The sequence below is a fragment of the Pungitius pungitius genome, chromosome 17, assembly GCF_949316345.1.
Source record: "Pungitius pungitius chromosome 17, fPunPun2.1, whole genome shotgun sequence".
Classification (NCBI taxonomy): domain Eukaryota; kingdom Metazoa; phylum Chordata; class Actinopteri; order Perciformes; family Gasterosteidae; genus Pungitius; species Pungitius pungitius.
Window position 1 is genome coordinate 10,749,055 of NC_084916.1, and position 21,141 is coordinate 10,770,195.

The 21,141-nt window shown below is 44.9% G+C and overlaps 1 protein-coding gene across 4 annotated transcripts in view; it reads left to right on the forward strand.

The window, feature by feature from the left end:
• The window catches only part of runx1t1 (RUNX1 partner transcriptional co-repressor 1), a 50,118-nt gene that overhangs the window by 16,249 nt on the left and 12,728 nt on the right, over positions 1 to 21,141 (forward strand). For all 4 annotated transcript variants that reach the window (XM_037474315.2, XM_037474316.2, XM_037474317.2 and 1 more), the window contains exons 2-5: positions 13,305 to 13,442; positions 15,372 to 15,613; positions 17,143 to 17,232; positions 20,649 to 20,830. In XM_037474315.2, the coding sequence (XP_037330212.2) occupies positions 13,305 to 13,442; positions 15,372 to 15,613; positions 17,143 to 17,232; positions 20,649 to 20,830 (652 nt within the window). The remainder of the gene's footprint in view (positions 1 to 13,304; positions 13,443 to 15,371; positions 15,614 to 17,142; positions 17,233 to 20,648; positions 20,831 to 21,141) is intronic.

Below are 21,141 nucleotides of genomic sequence, written 5' to 3' on the forward strand. Positions count from 1 at the left end.
GAAACAGGAGCTTTTAAAAGATGGGAGAAGGAAAAGGAGCCTCGGTGGAAGAAAATGACAGGAAGTGGCGGAATGCTTCATTTTCTATCTGCACAAACGGTTGAGAATCGATTCAAACCATTAGTTTAACTGAATGGATCGAGATGAGTTTGAGGTCACTGAACAAAAATGACAAATGTTTCCAGTAGGTACTGGATGTATTATCCATTCTCTGCCAATGCTTATAGTAACATCTGCTATCTGTATCATATAAGGAAGCTAGTGTAGAGCCTGACGTTAAACTATTATTAAAGCTGCTATGATCATTTGTTTTACTTTTATAAAGTGGATGATGTGTTCACTCTCGGCAATGTTGTTTCCAGCGAGAGGAGGCAGCTGTTTTTAGTTGAAACACTATTATACACTATTAGCCAAGCCCCAACAAAGTTCTCACTTGTGAACATAGTAAACAATTTAACTGGTAAATAGTCCGATATTTCCTTCCGTCAGTGAAGAACAAAAGCTAAATAAAGAAAAAACACTGGAGCCCTCTTAACGTTTGTTAATCATGGCATGTACTTACGTGGTGTGTAACTGAGCAAGTGGGTTATACGGACACCATTCGTCATTTTATTCCAATTTTATTTGGTAATAATTTAAGGCAAGAAAACAAAGCATTATTCTGCTTTTATTTTTGCACACAATCAAAATACAAATACACTATTACATGGTGAGCTCTAACCTGATTAGTGAATCAGACCATGAGCAAATCTAACGGTAGTCCGGCTAAGTCTCAAGAAGAGCAAAGGAATAATTGCACTATAAAGAAGGGAATTCCAAGAAGGCTGGGAAGAGGGGAGATGTGGGGCATTTCTTCTCCGGAGAGTTCACAGGGGGCCAGAGAAGCAGCAGGCTGCTCACAAATGGATTTTCCTCGTTTGTAATGAGGCTTCTTCTCCTGCCGCTGCCAGAGCATGTGGTGCTTTTGGCCGGGACTGGATGTGGAGAGGAGCACAGACATAGCAGAGGATGCACGGTAAAACAAGTGGTTCAAGGTGGGGGGGGGGGGGGTGATAGAGGAGGAGAAAGAGGAAGAATAATTGGAGTGGGGGGAAAGTGTTCAATCGCACATCGCTCTGACGGTGTTATGCAGTTGCCGCAGGGATGAGAGGTGGTGTGTGTGTGTGTGTGTGTGTGTGGGGTGGGGGGGGGGGTGTAGATGGTGGCAGAAGGAACCACTTATTGCAGGTCGCGGTGGCCAGTGAGAGGGAAACAAACAAACAGAGCGAGGAATCGGACGAGAGGGGGAGCTTGGCGATTGAAAATGTTACAGCTGTTGTGTTGTCGAGGAGAAAAGCCAAGCCGTTAAACTGTGATTTAGGGATAAATGTAGTGCATCTGTGCACAAGTAACACATTCCTTTTTTTTTTTCTTCAGTTCAGCAAATGTGCTAAATCATACACGTGAACATGGGCTATACGGGTGTAGTTCTCTCCTTGGCCCTTCATTTGCAAACGGTTGTTCAGAGGGCTTAAAACGAGAAACACATGACGGAGCGCTTGGGCCAAGGCATAACTCTGGTGAAGAGCCGCTGTAGCTTTTCTTTGATGTGAATTCCACGGTGCTGAACTCATATTACCTTCTCACATCCCATCTCCTCTCCTACTTTCGGCCTATTTCTCTCTCTACATTGTACATTGTTTTTCAGTCCCTCGTCTCCGATTAGGAAATGTGAAATATGACGGAGATGAAAGGACATTCCACCGTACATTCACTCCCTTTGTCAAATGTTTATACATCTTCCCTTCTGGTCCTGTGTGATGTATTGCAGGTTTTATACGCCTGCCTGCACACATGTGTTTCACTGCAACAAAACCACTTAAGGACATCTCTTATGGTCTCTCATCTCATCTGTACATCTGATAGGGAGGAAAGGAAGTCGAGAGAGGAAGAGATCCTCTGTGGACACTTCCTGTCTTGTTCAATTGTAGTTAACCTGAAAAAGACCTGAAAAAGGCCGGTTCATCTTAATCTTATACGTCTGGGATGTATAAAAAAAAAAAAAGAGAAAAGTGTCAATACACAGGTGGTCATGGTAACACAACGCAGGGATCTGTGGCTTAGGAATTCAGCGTATAAGATGAGCCACGATGGAAGAATGCGAGGGAGGGAGCGAGAGTTTAGGAAAGCGAAAACAAGGGCAGAGAAGGAAGCAGAGGGAGAAGTCTGAGGCGGCACGCAGATGGTGAGCTGTCAGCGGCCGGCTGTGTGCGCGCGCGCGCGTATGTTGATGCCATGCATAAGTGTGCGCATGCTGCATGAATGCAGAGTGCATTTCTGCCCTTGTGCGAATCCGCGCATGTGTTTGTGTGTGTTTATCTCTTTGCCCTCTGAGCTGAGCTGAGGTGCTGCATGGGCGCCGAGCTGCTCTTCCCAGATGGCAACAGACACCGCAAGGCTGGCAGAGTTGGCACGGCGACCCAGCGCACAGTTGGCACTGCCAGCCACCACGCTCTCCCCTACGCACCGAGGCGAGGGTACCTGCTGCCAGCCGCCTGAGCTCATTGAGTGACTGGCAGGCCTTCCACCAAGTGACTTATTCAGTGGTTACGGTTCCTCTGCCTTGGTTTGATCTTCTGAGAGCCTCATTTCACCCCCCCACCAACATTTTTTTTTGGAATATGTGGTTCGGAAGCGGCTTTTCGGTTACGGCACAGCTCCATCAGACGGAAAGGCACAGTCAAAGCATGAGGCAACGTCGCATTGCCTGTCACGAGGATTCACGTCACACCTTGAGAATCAAAGCGGCTTTAACTGTGCACAACTGCGTTGTAATTACATTCCGGTGATTCTATTGTTCCAGAACGAGCTTTCATGCCTTAATTTCACTGTCAAACCATTAAACAGTGAAGTGTCTTAACACACTCATCTGATCATGCTGATCTATAGGCCTCTGCTGGCAGGTTGCCAGCACTGGAGGCTTTCCAACTGAATGCCTTGATGATTCACTCAAACAAGCGGCTACATACGAGATTGAACAGCCACTGAGGCCAGAGCACCGCGTTGCTGTGTGTGCCTGTGTGTGCCTGTGTGGCAGATGCAAAGGCATGCATATGTTTGCCTGTGTGTGGGCTCTGCTGGTGTTGTCAGCGTATGTCGGCGCGTGCGTGTGTGCGTGTGTGTCTGAGTTGGGAGTGTGGACTTTATACTTCCCATGCCTTAAACAGGAAGTGTAAACTAAGCACAGATGTAAGTGTGTGTAACTGCAATCCTCCGCTGTGTGTGCACCGTGTGTGAGTGAGTGTATAAGTGTGTGTGCCTCTGAGGAAGCAGCTGTGCAGGCGGCAGCGTGTGCCAGGTCGGGAACACTTAAGCAGAACTAAGACACTGTGTGTCGATCTGCGTGTGCGTCTCTATTCTGGACCATATGTGTGTGTGTGTGTGTGTGTGTGTGTGTGTGTGTGTGTGTGTGTGGGTGGTAATGTGAGGGGGTGGGGGGGATTTTGGCCACCCATCTGTGCTGGGCTATTTCGCTACTGTTTCTGCAGGCACACACATAGACACACGCCGAGCACGGTGCCAGGCAAGCTGTTCACTAGCTGGCGCTGGCACCGCTCCAGAGAGAGTGGTGGCATCCATCTGTAGCACTGGAGAGCGGTTAGGCTGTGTGTGTGAGTCTCCGTGTGTGTGTGTGTGTGTATTTGTGTTGATGCTGCAGAAAAACCTAACAAGGGGATTGTCTTGCTCATGCTATTCGAAGAGTCGGGGGTGCGTGTGGTGGCAGAGTTCAGAGATGTGCTTGTGCTGTTGTTTGATGGACAGTGGGAGCAGGATGTGGGAAGGACAGTGATCCAAAGTACCTCCTGCGGGACGAGGGCGGCAACAAGTGTGCCGGAGAGATGCGTTGACTTTTATGGAGTCTGAGAAATGTTAGTGTGTTTTCGTGAAACTTATAGGCAAGAAAAATGATTGACCAACGCAATTTAGATGAATTGTGGTATTGTCCCTCATGCTGAAGCTGAGTTTATTATCAAAATGCAGGTGAAAATGTGTTTATACTTAGTCGGTGTGTTCATGAAATATCACCAGCACACATGGCATGTGGTGTATTGTGTAAATTTATTATAAAGTAATCATTTCTTGTTCTATTAGAAAGTCAGTTTAAGGTTTACATTCCTACATATGTTTTAATACATCAATGTGAAGATGACTGCCTCAAAACAGTAGAAAGTCAAATCCTCATTTTGTTCTATATTATTATATATTCTATATTATTTGTTTTATAAAAATAATATACTGTATATACATATGCATATTCCAGAGGTCATTGTGTGTCAAAGCTCTGTTGTGAACTGCTTTTCTCGTCCATTTTGGGATCCTCCTCCTCCATCCATCCTTCCTGTGAGTCAGTGGCCTCAGATGGCTGAGGTTTGGAGGTGAGACAGTGACGGGTGAAACGAATGGATCAAGGAGACAAAGACACATCGCTGACCTGGAATGGTTGCGGAGGTACTGTGTGTGTGTGTGTGTGTGTGTGTGTGTGTGTGTGTGTGTGCATAGAGGCCATCCCTCTGCTGCCTCCCCCTCGGGACATACTCGACTCTCAGCCACTCAGAGCCATTAGCAAACGATGGTCGCCATATAACACACACACACACACACACACACTATGTAAGCCTGGAAATGCCCTGATGCGAGGTCACACCAACCACCACTTTGGCTCCCTGCTCACCAGATGCGACTCAAACCCCTTTTTTAAACATCTTCTCCTGCAGGGGAAAGGGAGGAAGGGCGGAGAAGAGGGAGGGGAGGGGGGAGGGGAGGGGCATAGAGAGAAAACAGAGTAGTGGCTCTCAGCGAAAGGGGTGTTGAGGGTTAAATTTTTTTTTTTTTTTTTTTATCTTTTGCAAATGTGGTTCTACTTAGCAGAGCCCTGGAAAACATTTTATAAATTGCAGACATATTTTGGGGGGGGACTTTTGGGGATGATAGTTAACCGGCAGTAATTTAAAACACATGGCAGCCGTCAGGTGATATTTTGAAAATACCAGCCAGACAGGCTGGTCCCCCCCCCCCCCCCTCTCACTTTACTGTTATCCTCTGCCGTCTTTTTTCGGTGCTCGTCCTCTGCCTCTCGCACTTGATATCCCCATCTGCCTCTCATGGGCGTTTCATTTTATCTCTAGTTTTTCCCCGTCTTCCTTCCCCTTTTTTTCCTTCTCTCTGCCTCGGGTTTTCCCACATCTGTTTCGCACCTTCACCCCTCTCTGTATTCATAAACATCACCCGCACCCTCACTCAGCCTGCGTTGTACATCACTCCATCCACGCCTCTATCCATCCATCCTCTTTGTCCGTGCCCAAACATAACTGCCATGTCAAACAGGACGGCTTTTACTGTCCGTTGAAAATTGATCTTGCTCCTGAAGATTCATTCAAATCGAGCGCAGTGAGAGGGTTGCATGAAGCGTGAGGAGATACAAATAGCTGCTTGCGCTGGTGTGTTTGTATCAGTGTGTATCGGTGAGACGCAATGGATGCATTGCTGATTTTTGAAATTGTCCTTGCGTCACAGCGCCTGTGTGTGTGTGTGTGTCCTTGCACGTTTTACTCAGCCATTACAGCAGGAAAAGCCTTGTGTGTGTAGACCCACAAATAAAAAAGGAGCGCAGCCTGCAATGGGATTCCCACGGTGAGGTTTTGGTTGAGTACTACTTTAAATGGTGTTGTCTCAAATATTGCTGCAGCGATATTAATCCTCAGCCACACCACAGATGGATTCAGCATTCCACAAAGGAAAGATAGGTAACCCCATTCTATGTGCGTGAAGCTTAGGAAAATAAAGCTGTGTGTCGCAGCACAATGATGTGTGTGTGTGTGTGTGTGTGTGTGTGGAGTGTTTCGTGTGAGTCCTGCTCTGCTGGCGTGGACTCCTGCCTGGGAAAACACCCAGACCCATTTGGGATCCCTTGGCTTCGCTCGCATGTCATCAGCAGCTAACCAAACTGTACAAAGGAAGCCGTATCCAAAGGGCTTCCTTCCATCAAAACGGCCAAAGTAAGCTCCCCGAGGCTTACATCTGATTTAAATTGCTTTATTTTTCCCCAAAACATTTGTATCATTATTTTGACATCAAAATACATTTTTTTCAATGATAATTACATTCCAATTGGTTTCAAACCATCTTAACATATTGTATAAAAGAAGTCTAATATTTGTAGTTTTTTTTTATTTCCATAATAATTGTAAACTCTCACTCTGTTTTCTTCATCCTCATCTCTCCCGGACCGACTCCTTTCCCTCCTCCACCCTCCTTTATTTTATTCATGCCACCTATTCCCACTGCCTGACCCCCGCAGTTCAATTTTGCACGGCAACAAGAAGTGGCAGGAATCGGTTTGATTTGTTAGGACGCCTCACACCCGCTGTGAACCATTTTTATCGTTCCTTAACATTTGCTTCCCCTCTCTTGCTCTATGCAAGACAGACGTTATTTCAACAGATGGGAAGAACAGACATTACTATAAATCTATATTTTGAAAAGCATCGAAGGACTACTAATGTTGTGCGCCACATATGTTTTATTGTCCAGTTTGTGGAGTGTGTGTGTGTGTGTCTGTGTGTCTTTGTGCGTAGTCAGAGGTGTTTTGCAGTTTAGTTTATGTACTTTTGCGCATATGTGGATGCGTGTGCGTTCCGATGTTTCTGTGAGGAAACAGATGGCGTTCAGACCTTTGTGTGCGATTGAGAAATCTCCTTCTGTCTTTTCTGGCTCGACAAAGTGTAAACACACAGTGTTACACTCAGAGAAAAATACAGATATTGTGGGAGATGCGAAGAACTGTCAACTCGGATCAGGAACAGATATTTTCTACAAGATGTGTTTTAAAGACTGTTAAGCTTAATGACAATGGGGGGAATAACTAATTATGGATGCTGCAGATTATTTATTCATATGACTTCATTGTTATGAGTTGTATTTTAAGGCATTTAGTTATTCCAAATATAACAACCTACGGCCCTTTTTTTATGACCTTCATTCCTCCTGTAATTTTTTTGGACTCAAGGTAAAACTTTTACTTTGTTAGCGAGCCGTTTGTCAGATAACATAAATATCATGAATAACATATTCATACAATGGTCCGAGGGCTTAGAGAATTGGATCTGATTATACTGACTCCATCAGTTACATAAATACTACCGAAGCCACCTCCGTCAGTTGGCAAATCGCAAACAACATTTTTCTTCTTTGTGGAATTTTTTTACCAGCCATATCTATGAGAAACAGTATCAGGAAATGCCGTAACAAGTAACTGCTATTCGTGACAAATGGGGCGACTATATCACATGTTTTCCATGTCCATGCATGATGGAGGGGAAGCCACCAGTCACCAAGTCGGGACCAACATGGTGAAAATGTGAGAGAAAGAGAGAGAGAGAGAGAGAGAGAGAGAGAGAGAGAGAGAGAGAAAACAAATGGAATCACACTGATGCTCTTCTGAATCCCTCATTTGCTGGTGAGAGAAATAAGATCAGATCAGATCTGTATGTATGTATGAGAAAGAGAGGGAGAGAACGAGAGAGTCGTGCCCTTTGTGCACGCGTCCTTTGTCCGTGTACGTATTTGTGCGTTTGCCGGCTTGTGTGTGGGGCGTTGCAAACCATCCATCTTCTTGACAAGCGTGTGGAATTTGATGGGACATGCTCTGCATACTGCTCCACCTGGCTCGCCGTGACGCTAGAGGAGAGGGATGATGGAAAAAGCAGCGAGGTTATTACACTTGCATACCGATAGATGACTTGTTTCCCTGCGTCCTCTGTCCCCGGCTCCCTCCCTCCCTCTCTCCACATCTGTACCCGGCACACAGAGCAAATCACACCGCATGCCGCGATCAAACCACGTCCGTATCGCTGCATCTGTTCCATTAACCGTCCGCCCCGCTCCCGTCTCCTCACACGTTATTGTGTGCTGCGGATGTGCGTGTTTTTCTGTGTGTGTGTGTGTGTGTGTGTGGGCCTAACACACCTGGAGGAAACATTTTGCAGACATCGGCGCGTCGTGGACATTAGTGCTGTATTCACAGGCTCCCTGCTGCTTCGTTTCCACGCGGTTTTCACTTGCCAACGTGTGCGCTGAAGGTGTTGTGAGTGTTAAGCGCCGGGCTCCGGGTCTCGGTCCTTATGCATAGTTTTCACTTAGGGCCAATAATGATGATATAAACTGTATGTCTGAATCATGCAATCTTGCAAGCTAACACAGCCACCGGTGCACAATAAATTGCTCATGTCACAGGGGTTGACATGAACACGCTGGGTGAAAAATCCCCCCAGCGTGATTGAAGTGCACAGGCGTTTTGAAGGATGGGCTTCGCCCGTGTGAAGTTCTCTCAAGTGGCATGGAACCACTGCTGCTGCTGTGATCACGTCCTGTTCCTGGGTCTCCAACTGTACCGTCGCAGCGCTCACAAACAGTCACATAAAAGCTGCACAGCAGCCGCTCATGAATGAATAATTGAGATTGTTGGTTCCTGATGACGGGCTTTGAAGTCGTTGTAGCCTCCGTGTGATCTAAAATATCAAGGTCAGGAGATTTGGATTCCGACTTTGGGGGGTGATTTGAATATGAAATGACCCCACAGCTTTGTGTGCGATGATGAAATGCACACGGTCTGGTTTTGATATTATGTTGCATTGAGTTGTGGATTAGCAAAGTCTTCTCTGTAGTATATTGAACTTTATTGAACTGGGGCCGCGTACCTTCTAGATATACTCCAGGCGAGTGATGTAACTTGGATGTAACCTCAGAGAAGGCGCGTACAGCAAGTCAGCGGGGCGATAAAATCTTCTTTTTTTTTTGAGCTTGGCTGAAAGATGGTTCGAGTGGGAGGGAGAAAAGCGAAAAAAGAAAGAGATGTGTTTGCAAACATTGAGGATCACGTAATCACGGACGACGCAAACAGGTGATGTAAGTGTGAAGACATCCTTGTGAGTGGCAGGTTGTTGTCGTTTCTCTGATTCGGTGGGAGAATCAAAAGGATGGATGTAGAAAGATTAAAGAAGTTACACGAGTAATTCAACATTTGCATGGATGTTTCACCAGGGAGACTTTGAGAGTAATTCCCAATCTTTAGCTGACGGATCACAACATGATTAGTTAAACAGTTCAGTTCAACATTTTTTTCTTGATAAATACAGAAAACTTTTAACTCTGAAACAACTGTTTCCATTTAACAATCGTGTAAATTAAGTATTTGACAAAATAATATCTCTCTTTGATGTCCATGACAGTGAAAATATACACTGAAATATTTCTTAGTACACAGCATTGCAACAGCACTTCTTCCATTGATGTAATCCTTACTTTATGTAGACAAATACAACCTCCTCCCTCCTGGGAGCTCGTAGTTCAGTCAGATATCACCTTTGACACATACAAAATGATACCAAATATATATAATGAGTCCTCAATAAAGCCTTGATTTTGTCGTGGGTTAGAATCTGATTCAGAGCGGCCCTGGATCTGCACTAAGAGCTCGCTCATGGCGCTCTTGGTAAAAAAAAAAAAACACGCAGCGGGTGGCTGTTGTTCGACATTAATCACAGTCGTCCGTGAGCATGACCATCAATAGGTTTGCCACTTCTGCCGTCATAGAGTCCACGAGTGAATCAGCGCACATTTGAGAGGCTCTTCTGTTATTTTACAGCTCTTTGATGCCTCTTCCACAACCGTCCTCATCCTTTTCAATCCATTAATTCCTGGACAACAGCACTTCTGAGAAGTCGTAAAGTGAGTTGGGCAAAGTCAAAGCACTCATCGTCCCTTCCCATTAAAGCTCGGCCCGTCAATACCTGTCAGGTCTTGGAGTACCGTCCGTCGGCTGGCCTCAGACCCGCTGCGCCGCCTGCAATATGTAACTGGCTAATAAATGACCGATACGTGTGCATTAAGATCAGCCATTAACTTTTAACAGGTGAATTAGGCTGAAGGTGACTTTGTTTTCAAGGTTGTTTAAGGTTGTGTGTTTAGGTGGGGCTTTTTGAAATGAATTATGTATGAGTTAGGAGTCCCCTGTGCCGTCTTGCACTATTGCTGTAATAAAAAGTTTTGTCTGACGGTCATGTGCACAGTTCTTTCTTTATCTAAATTATTCATGCCATGTTTGCTGAGAATGTGAGATTCACGCTTGTGTGGCGGTGATCTGTTTTCAATAATATGCCTCAGCCGTAAGATTTTCCTTCTTTTTTTTTTTCAAATACTGGGTAAATTACTTTTGCTATTGATTCAAATAAGTGCAGAGGGAATGGTTGGGTGCAACCCTTGTTGGTTAGTATGAAGACATTGATTTTATTCTGCTTTTATGTTTTGCAGGACTCTCGATCGAATCACAAACCGAGAAGACGCTTTTCATAATTGACAAAAGAATGTGCACATATATGCAGCCGTGTGTAAGTGTAGCCGTGTGGGCTGGGGAGGTGGACGATATTTGGGTAAGAGAGAGAGAGAGAGAGAGAGGGAGACAATGAGGGAGTTATTGCCTGGACATGAATTTCACACTAATTCATTCTTTATATTTTATTATCTTCCCTAAGTTCCCTAAGAGTTTTCAATGCTTTCACGGTTTATCTTTCTCTCATCTCCACCCAACTACTACATTATCTTTCTCCTAAACTATTCACAAAGAGTAGGACATTATAAGATGATGGAACCTAATTGGAAACCGTATTATCTAACAGCAGATCGATGTGAACTGCGCCAAGAAATTACCACACAATTAGAGAAACCAATACACCGATCTATGGGAAGTATGAAGTCAAAGATCCGGTGAAACAGGATAAATACAACCATCTGTGATGTGGTAACTTCTTTCTCTTTCACTTGGGTCCATTACACATGTCAGGTCTCTGTGTTTGGCCGTAACATGATGGATTACCTCGAGGTCATGTCACCCGAACATCTTATTTTAATGACCTCGTATTTTCAAGGCTCCACCAGCTACACTGATAGATCCTGAGTTCATAAAATAAATATTCAGGTCAAGATTTACTGGGATGAAATTAGAGAAATAAACCTTCCTCAATCTTCTCAGGTCGGGAGACTAGAGAGAGGTTGTGTGTGTGTGAGAGAGAGAGAGCAAAAGAGTTATCTATTAAGATAAGGTTTGTTATCTCTCTCCCTTTACATTGACTCTGCGTTCACCTCATGTCCCTTATTCTCTGCTTTCCTACAAACGCGTTTTATTTAAATCCTTCTTTGTTCAAGGTTCAAGGTTCCGTTCAAATCCATTTTACAACACAGACTGACATTTTGCTTCACAAGATGCAATAAAAAGTAAACTAAAAACGCAGCCCCTGCAGAGCTAAAAAAAACCTTTCTCACAGTGAGTCAATTAATACAGTGAAATAAGATGTTTTGTAAGAGTCAGCCCAAAATATATTCATGCCACTAAGTGACCCTAAAAGGTTTTAGGCTTGATATCCAGTCGTGATCTGCATCTGAAAGTCAGTGTGACAGCGTGCTGCTTTATCAGCTGTCCCTGAGACGGCGGGTGCATGGTTAGTAGGTAGATGTGTGACCTGTGCAGGAATGTGAGAATGCCTTGCTCATGAGCATATTTCCGTTCACTAGCGAGGCACAAAACAGACTGAGGGAGGTAGTCAGGTTGATTCATTTCATTGCTTGGGAAATAACGAGCATTTTAAGGCTCTTGTTTGAGTCATGTCTGTCCCGGTTCTTCTCAGTAAAACCTTTGAAGAAGCGACACATTACTGGACACGTGGCGGGTCACGAAGCGTTCACACTGTATTTATTTTCTTATATTCTTGTGATTGTTTCTTTCATTTGCATCATGTCCTCTCTAACTATTTTGAAGGGAGTTATGGAGCCCTCTCTTTTCACTATTTCAGTGACATCTCCATCCCTCACTTGGCTGCCTGCTAAAGCTTAGCCAGCGTGACTAAAATACTTTGTCACAGTGCACCACTGGCTAACAGGCTCAGGCTATGCTGTCTCTCCTGCATCAGTCTCTTGCTTTCATTTCACATAAACTTAACACCGTGGCTCCAAACAGTTGGTTCAACGCTAACATTTATGCAGTCTGTTTTGTATTTGCAGACTAAAACTGAGAGAAAAACAGAGAGAAACCCTCCTAACCTCCAGGCCCCTTTCCTCGCAGAAAAACGACTAAAATAACACCCAAAATGAAATAGCTTATTATTTTTAGTGCAAGCGGTGAAGGAAAATGGCAGGATGTTTACCTTCTGAAGCAGCATCACCACGAAAATAAAGAGATCCAATGAACAGATGCAACAGAATGTCTTCTACTCATTCACTTAATTTGCATGTTTGCAAGTTAGAGTTTGCCTACTTGTTTACTTTCCTCGTAGTTTTAAATTAAAAACCCAATTTATTTCCATATGGCTACATTACAGATAGCATAAATCTCCCCAAAACATTGAAACAGTTGTGATTAATATTTATATGAAAAAAGAACCCAATGCTATACAGACACTGTGCTTCATGACGTTTCCACATATTTTCCAATGAGGCAAAGACAACGATGTAAAGTTTGTTCGTGTGCGTTGCCATCTGGTGGCTGTAATGTGTACTAAGGGGCCAGCAAGTACTGAAAGTGAAAGCGTTGCTTCGGTTTCAGCTAAAATGGTACCTGACTCTGATGCAAGACAATCTTTGTGGCTTTCGGGTGGATTCTAATCGCCGACGTATAAATAACTCAAATCTTCTCTTAGGGACCAAAATAGCATGGTCCTCATTGAAATATAATGAATTTAGATTCAACGTCTGTGTAGTTGAAGCGTCTGGGTGCATTGGAAAACTTGTCATTTATAGTTTCCAGCTATACAAAGCAGAATATTGTGTGTGTGTGTGTGTGTGTGTGCGCGCGCGTGTGTGTAATGAGCACTGCAGTCGTTAGCGGGGGTAGAGGGTACTGTGTCACTGCTCTGTAAAGCGGCCATGCGGGGCGGCCCAGATGGTGGTGGAACGCACCCCGTACCTGGCGGCAGATTTACGCTCCTCTCTCTCGGGTGTCAGTCTGAGCGTCTCCTCTCTCACCCTCTCATTCATCATCTGACAGTCTGAGCATCTGCATCACGTCATCGTGGCCAGACGGATGACTCGGTGACGCCATCCAGCACCGCAACTATTCTGCTCTGGCCCCACCTCACAGCTGCTCTCTTATCAGAGGAAATCCTGCTGCTGTTTATTCCCACGTGTCCACTCAGGTCTTTGTTATGTCCCGTGTCCAGTCGTCAGCGTGCTGTTTTTGGGGGATCGTCATTACAACCGCTTGCTTTGTCGTCCCTCAGATCGCTCTGGGAAGCGCTCCACCATGCCCGACTCACCTGCGGACGTCAAGACACAGTCCAGGTTGACCCCCCCCACCATGCCTCCTCCCCCCAGCACGCAAGGAGCACCCCGTAATAGCTCCTACACGCCCACCACATGTGAGTAGAGCCGGGTTTTTATTTGTTGTGGGTTAAGTGGTTACGGTGCATTTGTCAAAGGTTCGAGAAAATGTTGATGCAAATAGAACATTTTAGTCTTTAAGTCGTTTCCACATAGTTTCAATGGACTTTGTTGAGTAGCTCTGGTGTTGTTCGTGACGTAACTGATCAACAATAAATACAGTCTCTTTGTAAATTTCACCACAAAGCTCATTCTGTCACAACAGTTCCTGGCCTTGCATCCGAGGTGTCATGCAGTGTAGTATTCATATTTTAAATTTAGGAAAAGAGAGCAATACCACTGATGGTTTCCGATTGGCATTGGAATTAGGAGTTGAAAGAGTTGGGTTGGTGCATCTTTATATACATTGGTGGGATGTTGAACATGAGTAAATTGCTGGCTGATAGCAGCACACCAGATGCATGAGTATAATTCCACCTCAGAGGTGTAAAGTAGGTGGCTTTTCGGGGGAATATTTTAGCAGAAATGGAATATCACATTCACAACGATGTTTTTATCAGCGTATAATTATCATTTATTAGCAGTTGCCCTTTGTGTTTTTAAGTAACCTGAAGGCTTGCAAAACAAAGTTAAGTAAAAGAACTGAAGGACCGCCAGGTGAACTGCATTTACGTGGTTTTGCACTCTGCAGCCCAAGTTACAGATGCTAGATGCCTCCAAATGCTTCAAATTGTACCGTTAAGTCACCTATGGTTAATATACACAGCGGCATGCTAAAACCGGAGGAAACAGAGGTCGCAGTATGTTAAAAAAAAATCACAAATCAGCACGATGAGACGTCCGTAGCAAGTGGAATGGAGGCCTCCCGAATTGCAGCCATTCCAAACAAACAAGTTCATTAACACCCAAGCTTACGGAGCCTTGGAGCTTTGCCACGACGTTCACACAGCCCATGACGAGCAAATTACACCCTAGTATTCACTTAGAAGAACACACTTAACCACTCGCTTGAAGAGCACTAGAATCAAAGAATCAAAGGCTCTGCGGTTCAAAATGCTCAGAGTGCTCAACGCTGCGTCTGTAGTGCCGGTTCTCTGCTCCAGAGGCATTATTTTTGTTCTCTTTCAATCACTAACCCCCCCCCCCCCCCCCTCTTACTTCATCCTCAGCCTCCCCCCCTCCCCTCTCTTTCCGTCCCTGTCTCTCTCTCTGTTTTCTGTTGCAAGCGCTCACACTCGGCAATTAGCATCGGGGCTCCCGTGCAATGAGGGAGGAAAGGCCCGGCTCCCTCATTACGCGTGCCGAAGGTTTTAACAAAGCAGTTCGCTTTGATTTCCACCCGACGTAATTGTTACCAGATGCAGTTTGAGTGTCTCGTCTCCCTCCTCTCTTTACAGTGGCGGCTTTGGACGGCAGCCAGAGGGGGAGTGAGGGGATCGCTAGTCAAAACCTAATCTCATTAGTGAGAAAGCTTTATGCCGCCTTGTATCTCTTTGTACACCAACTCCCCCAACACACACACACACACACACACACACACACACTGCTCCCCTGCTCTGGCACGACGGGGAGGTTGTGGGGGGACGGGGGGGGTGTCGCACTGTCCCTGCTTGTTTAGACTGCTGTGCGAGGTCGGGAGGTTGGCGGGGGGGTGAGGTGCGGAGAGGAAGCTTCCCAATGCAGAAATATGTTCTTTACGAGAAGCCGCAAAGGATCAAACGAGCCCCGGTGATTGCAAACAAATGCTGAGGATGGGGAAGGTTTTCAGGGGGACGTAAATCATTCCAAATCCCTGGTTTGGTCTTAGCACAGCTGGTGTTTGTCGTTTTCTTTGTTGGTGATAAACGGTAAAGCCAATATTTCAGCTCAATTTTTTTTTTTTGGGGGGGGGGGTGATTTGCATGTAGCGAGAATGAATAAATGCTTAGCCTGATGGAATGCATCTTTCTTTGTTTCGTCTCAAACAGTAACCAATGGCAGCAGCCACTCTCCCACGGCGCTCAACGGCGCCACGTCTCCTCCCAACGGCTACAGCAACGGCCCCAGCTCCTCCTCCTCATCCTCACTGGCCAACCAGCAGCTGCCGCCGGCCTGCGGTGCCCGGCAGCTCAGCAAGCTCAAGCGCTTCCTCACAACTCTGCAGCAGTTCGGCAACGACATCTCGCCCGAAATCGGCGAGCGGGTCCGCACGTTGGTGCTAGGACTGGTGGTGAGTGGCTGCCGCGCGGCGGGGGTCACGGAGCAGTGATTCTCCTGTTTTTATTCTCTTATGTCGGAGTCCTCACCCATCCGTTAGTGTAAAATGAACACGGTGATTTGGGATTTTCTGTCTTCAGACTAGACACAAGGCCCTCAGAACAAAAGCATCAGAACAAATCAAGCAAATGGGGATTTTTTTCTTTCAATATACACTTATCTCAAAGGAAATACACCATTTTTATTTAGCTAATAGAAAATATGATAATGGCTTTCAGCGGGTGCACAAATTGAAGCTTTACAGGTAATCACCACTTATGAACCCTGTTGACAGTCAAGACCTGAATTAGACCTTGAATTTGAAAACATCAAACGGCATTCATCCCACAGAGATTTCATAAGACAGATGTTTTTTTTCTCCAGCCGAGCTGACATCATTATATGAAGGCAATTTGAAATACATGCGCGGATCTAAAGATTTACCACACGTCTTTGTGTTCTGAGAAGAATTGCCTCAGCGAGCAGGGGAGTATACAGAAATAGTGATTGTATGTCGTGCAGAAAGGAGGAGGCGGAGGATGTGGAGGGAGGGAGGATTTTTTTTTTTCTTCTTTTAATTAGCCTCAGAGAGCATAGCCTCCTTTTGGCTTAACTCTGTTTATTATTCTCACCGTCTGCATATGCACATGCACATGCCTCTCCTGTGTCGGTCTGGCTCATGTACCCCCCCCCCACACCCACCCCCACACACACACACACCCTCCCTCCCCCTCTACATAGCTCTCTCCCTCCTATGTGTCTCTGTCCCTCCCCTTGCCTTATTGAAAAGAGTGACACCGTTAATTAGCTAGTTGTGTGCTGGGGTAACGGGGAGAGGGAGACTCAGGAGGTTTCACTAGCTGTCAAGAACAGCCCCTACGCAATCTGGTTGAACAGATGTAAGGCTGAATGTAACAAAATTCAGGTCTGGGAAATAACACAGAGAGTGTTGGAGAAGAAAAATAATGTTTGCTGCCTTTTTTTATGTTTCTTCCTCGTCTCGCTTGATTTTTTTCCACGCTTTGAATTAATGCTTGTTATAAAGCAGACACTTCTCCCATGTGGATGCTCTCTGGTCTTTCTCCCCTCTCCTTCACTCTTACTCTCTGCTCTGCATTGTGGGAATAGTTCATATTGGATATTTCAAATAGTCTTGGCTGTCTTGTCAGTCATTAATGTTACAGACAGGGTTGTTTTGGTGTTTTCAAACTAAAAACTACCTAAAGGAGATGAGCCAATACTTCATATTAAAAAATGTCACAACTTTCAGAATAAGCAGAATATGTTGGGATGATGGGACTCCTGCATGTGTATTTGTTTTGTTAATTGAAGACGTGTGTCTTTTTGTGGTTGTTTTTGGCCTGAGCCCATATGCTTTATATTACAGAGCCTGAAACATTCACTCCAGGCCAGGATGTACACTCGCTCAGCTACCAATAATAAAAATTTTCACATAATGCCTTCCACATGGATTCATGCGTTTTCTCTCCGTCTCTCCTCCAGAATTCCACCCTGACCATCGAAGAATTCCACTCCAAGCTGCAAGAAGCAACCAACTTCCCTCTCCGACCTTTTGTCATCCCCTTTCTGAAGGTAAATGTTTAAACATGCATTTGCTACAGGGAGGTTTCCCTTACTCCCAATCTGGGAATCTTTTAGCCGGCCCAGTTGCAGATGTGCATACTGATTTTCATGATATTTATGTCCTTTTTCTCTATATATATATTTCGTATAACTATCCATTGTACTAATTTCTTCCTCAATGTCTCGGCAATTTCACTAAATAGTTTCTGTCATTTTGTATCTCCTATCATCTTTTTTTAATCTCTTGAATCTGTCAATGTCTTGACAGCACTGGGTGACCAAAGGGTTTTCAGGCTGTAATGTAACTTGCAATATGTGGAACAAGTTTTTTGTGGTTGACCTGAGGTCATCGTCCACTTTCATGTCCGCCTATCCAGCCTCTTTGGGCCTATTTCTTTGCCATTGATTCCTCATTTGCCTAATATACATTTTCAACAAACCATTTAACAGGTAAAAAAAGTCAATGGGTTTGCATATGGTCCATATTTTTGGTTGCTGCAGGCTTTGAGGAACGACAGCAGTCTGGAGGCAAGACTGATAGTGTCGCCGGAATGATTTGTTTTGGTAGTCAAAAATGAAGAATGGGACTGTGGGTTCATATTGAGGGATGGACTGCACAGCAGTGTAGATCATGTTGTGGGGTGTAGGTGAAGCATAGATCAATATCAGTGTGCAACTGAGAGATAGAGAGCCGAGGCAGGCATGACATTTAACACAAAGCTAATTTGCGTGACAAGCCCTGTTTTTTTCTCCCTCTTTATTTATTCTTAGTCCTTTCTATTTCCCCCCTCAATCCTATTCTGAAATAATCTGCCTATTTTTTTCACTTATCATCTATTCCCCATCCCTTATTGATGCCAGCCTACCATGCTGAGTGACGAGCACGAGGGGCTTGTTGTTTGTGGCAACGAGACAGTCCGTTCATACTTGACACTGTCTGTCTGTGCTTCTGCATGGGTGCATTTGCAGATGTGTGCATGTGTGAATTGACATTCACAGGCCAATATTATCCACTACGGTCCTGAGTGGATGTGCCGTTGGTCCCACTAGAACGGCTGTTACGGGCTGTTAACAACACCAACGGGGACTTTGTGTCCTCCTTGACTCCCCTTTTTTTGTATTCATAGTTTTTTGCTTTGGCTCACGTCGTTGTTTTTTTTTTCTCCCTCCATATCTTTTTGTCTTCATCCCTTTGCTGTTTCTGTTCACTGTTCCCCATCTATCCATCCTCTAGTCCCTCCTTCCATTCCCCTGTCCTCGCCAGATGGTTAGTGTATCACTGGGAAGGCTGTGGAATCAAAGATGCAACTCTTCTCTCCCTCCGCCGCTCCTTCTCCGCCTCTCTCCCCAGTCTAATTTTAGTAGCCTTGCCACTGCAGAGCCTTTAATGCCAGCCACCATATGGTAGCAGAAATCAGTCAGAGGTGTAGGAGTGGTTTTTTATAGGTGCGTTGACGCACATCTGCAACAATGCACGTCAGGGCTCCGAGTTTTTCATTATGTTAATGTTACACCAAGTCGACCCCTCCAATTCACTCACCTCCACCCAAACCCACTCAAATCTTTTCCCCTTTCCTTAATACTAAACCACAAATTGGTAGGGGCTTTTTACTGGAAGGAGGCAATCATAAACCGCGCAGCGCCGGTGACGTGATGAGTTGGCGGGTCGCCCGCAACACAAGACAACAGACTTACAGAGTATCAGTGTTTCTCTAGTTTCTTTTTTTTTTTTTTTTCTCCTCCCCTGTCAAGTGTTTTGTTTTCCTTGCGTCGTGACGAAGTTGGAGAAGTGCTTTGAGACAGAGGAGTAAACACATTTAACTAAACAGAGAGAGAGAGAGAGAGAGAGAGAGAAAGTGGTGACAGGAAATAACTGAAATATGACGATAAAGACGTCTCTTAGATTCTCCTGCGTATTACACAGAGGCAGAAAGTTGATGAAGTGCAGCATATCCTGAATGTGGGCATATTCTCAATAGTTTCTTGGCATCGTTTGACAAAATGACAAATCCAGTGTTCTCACAATAAATCATCCCGGGCAGATTTAAGATGTAACCGCTGAATACTACTTTGAATTTTTCCTTTCACGCCGGTGCAGATGTTGGTTGCCATAACGAAAGCGAAGCGCCACACTTTGTCACGTTAAAAATGATCCAGTCTCTTCAATGGCCTGCGAGTCTTGACTGACTTTTTGTTAATGCATCCCACATCTCTGGCAATTAGGATGACCTCGAATTAATGAAAGATGGGTTCGCCAGGGTCAAAGCAATCTATTTTATGCTTCTTCTTTTTTTCAGAGGGTAATTACGATCATAAACTATTAACGGACCATTAACTCGAGCAGGTAAAGCGAAGGCCAGCGCTTGGCATTTATATTACAGCAGCCAATTGCTGGAGAGGGATTTTGTAAGATTATGAAACATAATTCGCGCTAAATAAATCATGCCGGTTGCAAGTATTATTTCTGTATTCAGTTGTTATTAAATGGTCAAAGAAACAGACACAAATGTGTGAGCTAATGTATGACAGGAGGAACGAAAGAACAAAAGAAACATTATAGATTATAAAACAAGAAGAAAATAAAGGAATCAACAGAGCATGAGACTCGGAGAGAGATTATGTTGAGGACAAAACAAAAATGAACTGAGCCAGAACTTAGAAAGGTGTGATGTACCTCGCCAACATAGTCGCCTCTCTCATTCTGTACCAGTCTGACGAAACCCTTTCATCTTCTTGCTTCAAAACGTCGCCCATCAGATGTCTTTGAAGTCGGCGCGCACGTGCCTGCATGACCCGCTAACTCCACGCAGGAGAGCGCGCCCGCTTGTTGTGTCAGAGAGACTGGAAATAGCGGCTTTTTCTTTATTTTAAAAAAGAGAATGCACTGCGAGGTGTTAATGCACTCCGAGTCTCAGGAAGTGGTAATGAGCAAACCAGGGCCCGACGACATGAAAGAAGTGGACCTCTGTTGTTATTGGAAAATGGTGCTTTTGGTATGAAAATACAAGGAAAAAGCTTTTATTGTACTTTTTAGATTAAATGGATTCATCAGTCTGGTTCACTGTATCTGTTGTAATTTAGTTATGTGATATTGATGTATACACTTTATATTGATTTATATTTAGACATGAATAACATGAATAGTCCAACTCCATATGTTCTCTTCTAAGAGCTTGACTTTTAACACCAATGGGACTTTCAAGAATTGAAAAGTGATCTAATTGTTTTGTCCCGTTCTTAATTTTCAACAAAAACGAAATATCATAGTATAGTTATCAGTAAAAACCAGTGAGTGAGTGACAGAGTATTTTTTCACAGGCAAAAAGACAAACGTGATGTTTATACTTTTACATCTTTGCCAGAAATGGTTGTCAGAAAAGATCATCCATTTTCCTCGGGTAATACGGTGACATCTTCTCCTCCAGGCCAACCTGCCGCTCCTTCAGAGGGAGCTGCTGCACTGTGCCAGGTTGGCCAAGCAGAACCCGGCTCAGTACCTGGCCCAGCACGAGCAGCTGCTCCTGGACACCAGCACCACCTCCCCGGTGGACTCCTCTGAACTCCTGCTGGACGTTAACGAGAACGGCAAGAGGAGGACGCCAGACAGGTGGGTGTCTCACAAAGTCAGAGCGCTGTTTTGACGGTACGGGACTAATTCAGTCTAGAAATGTTCGAGCTCCGAACGTTAAAGCAGCTTTTTTTTTTCCCCCTCCATTCTTTGATCTCATACATGAATCCCTTTGAGTCTGCCTGCTTATCCACAAACCCACGCGACGCTCGGCAGAACTCAAGCTGAGCCAATGCAGGGCAATAGTGTGATGTGTTAATGTGCGCATGGGAAGTGTCTGTCAGTGTGCCACCGGGCCTCATGACCCGCTCCGCTGGACGTTTGAGCTCCCCGGGCTCTTGCTCTTGCTA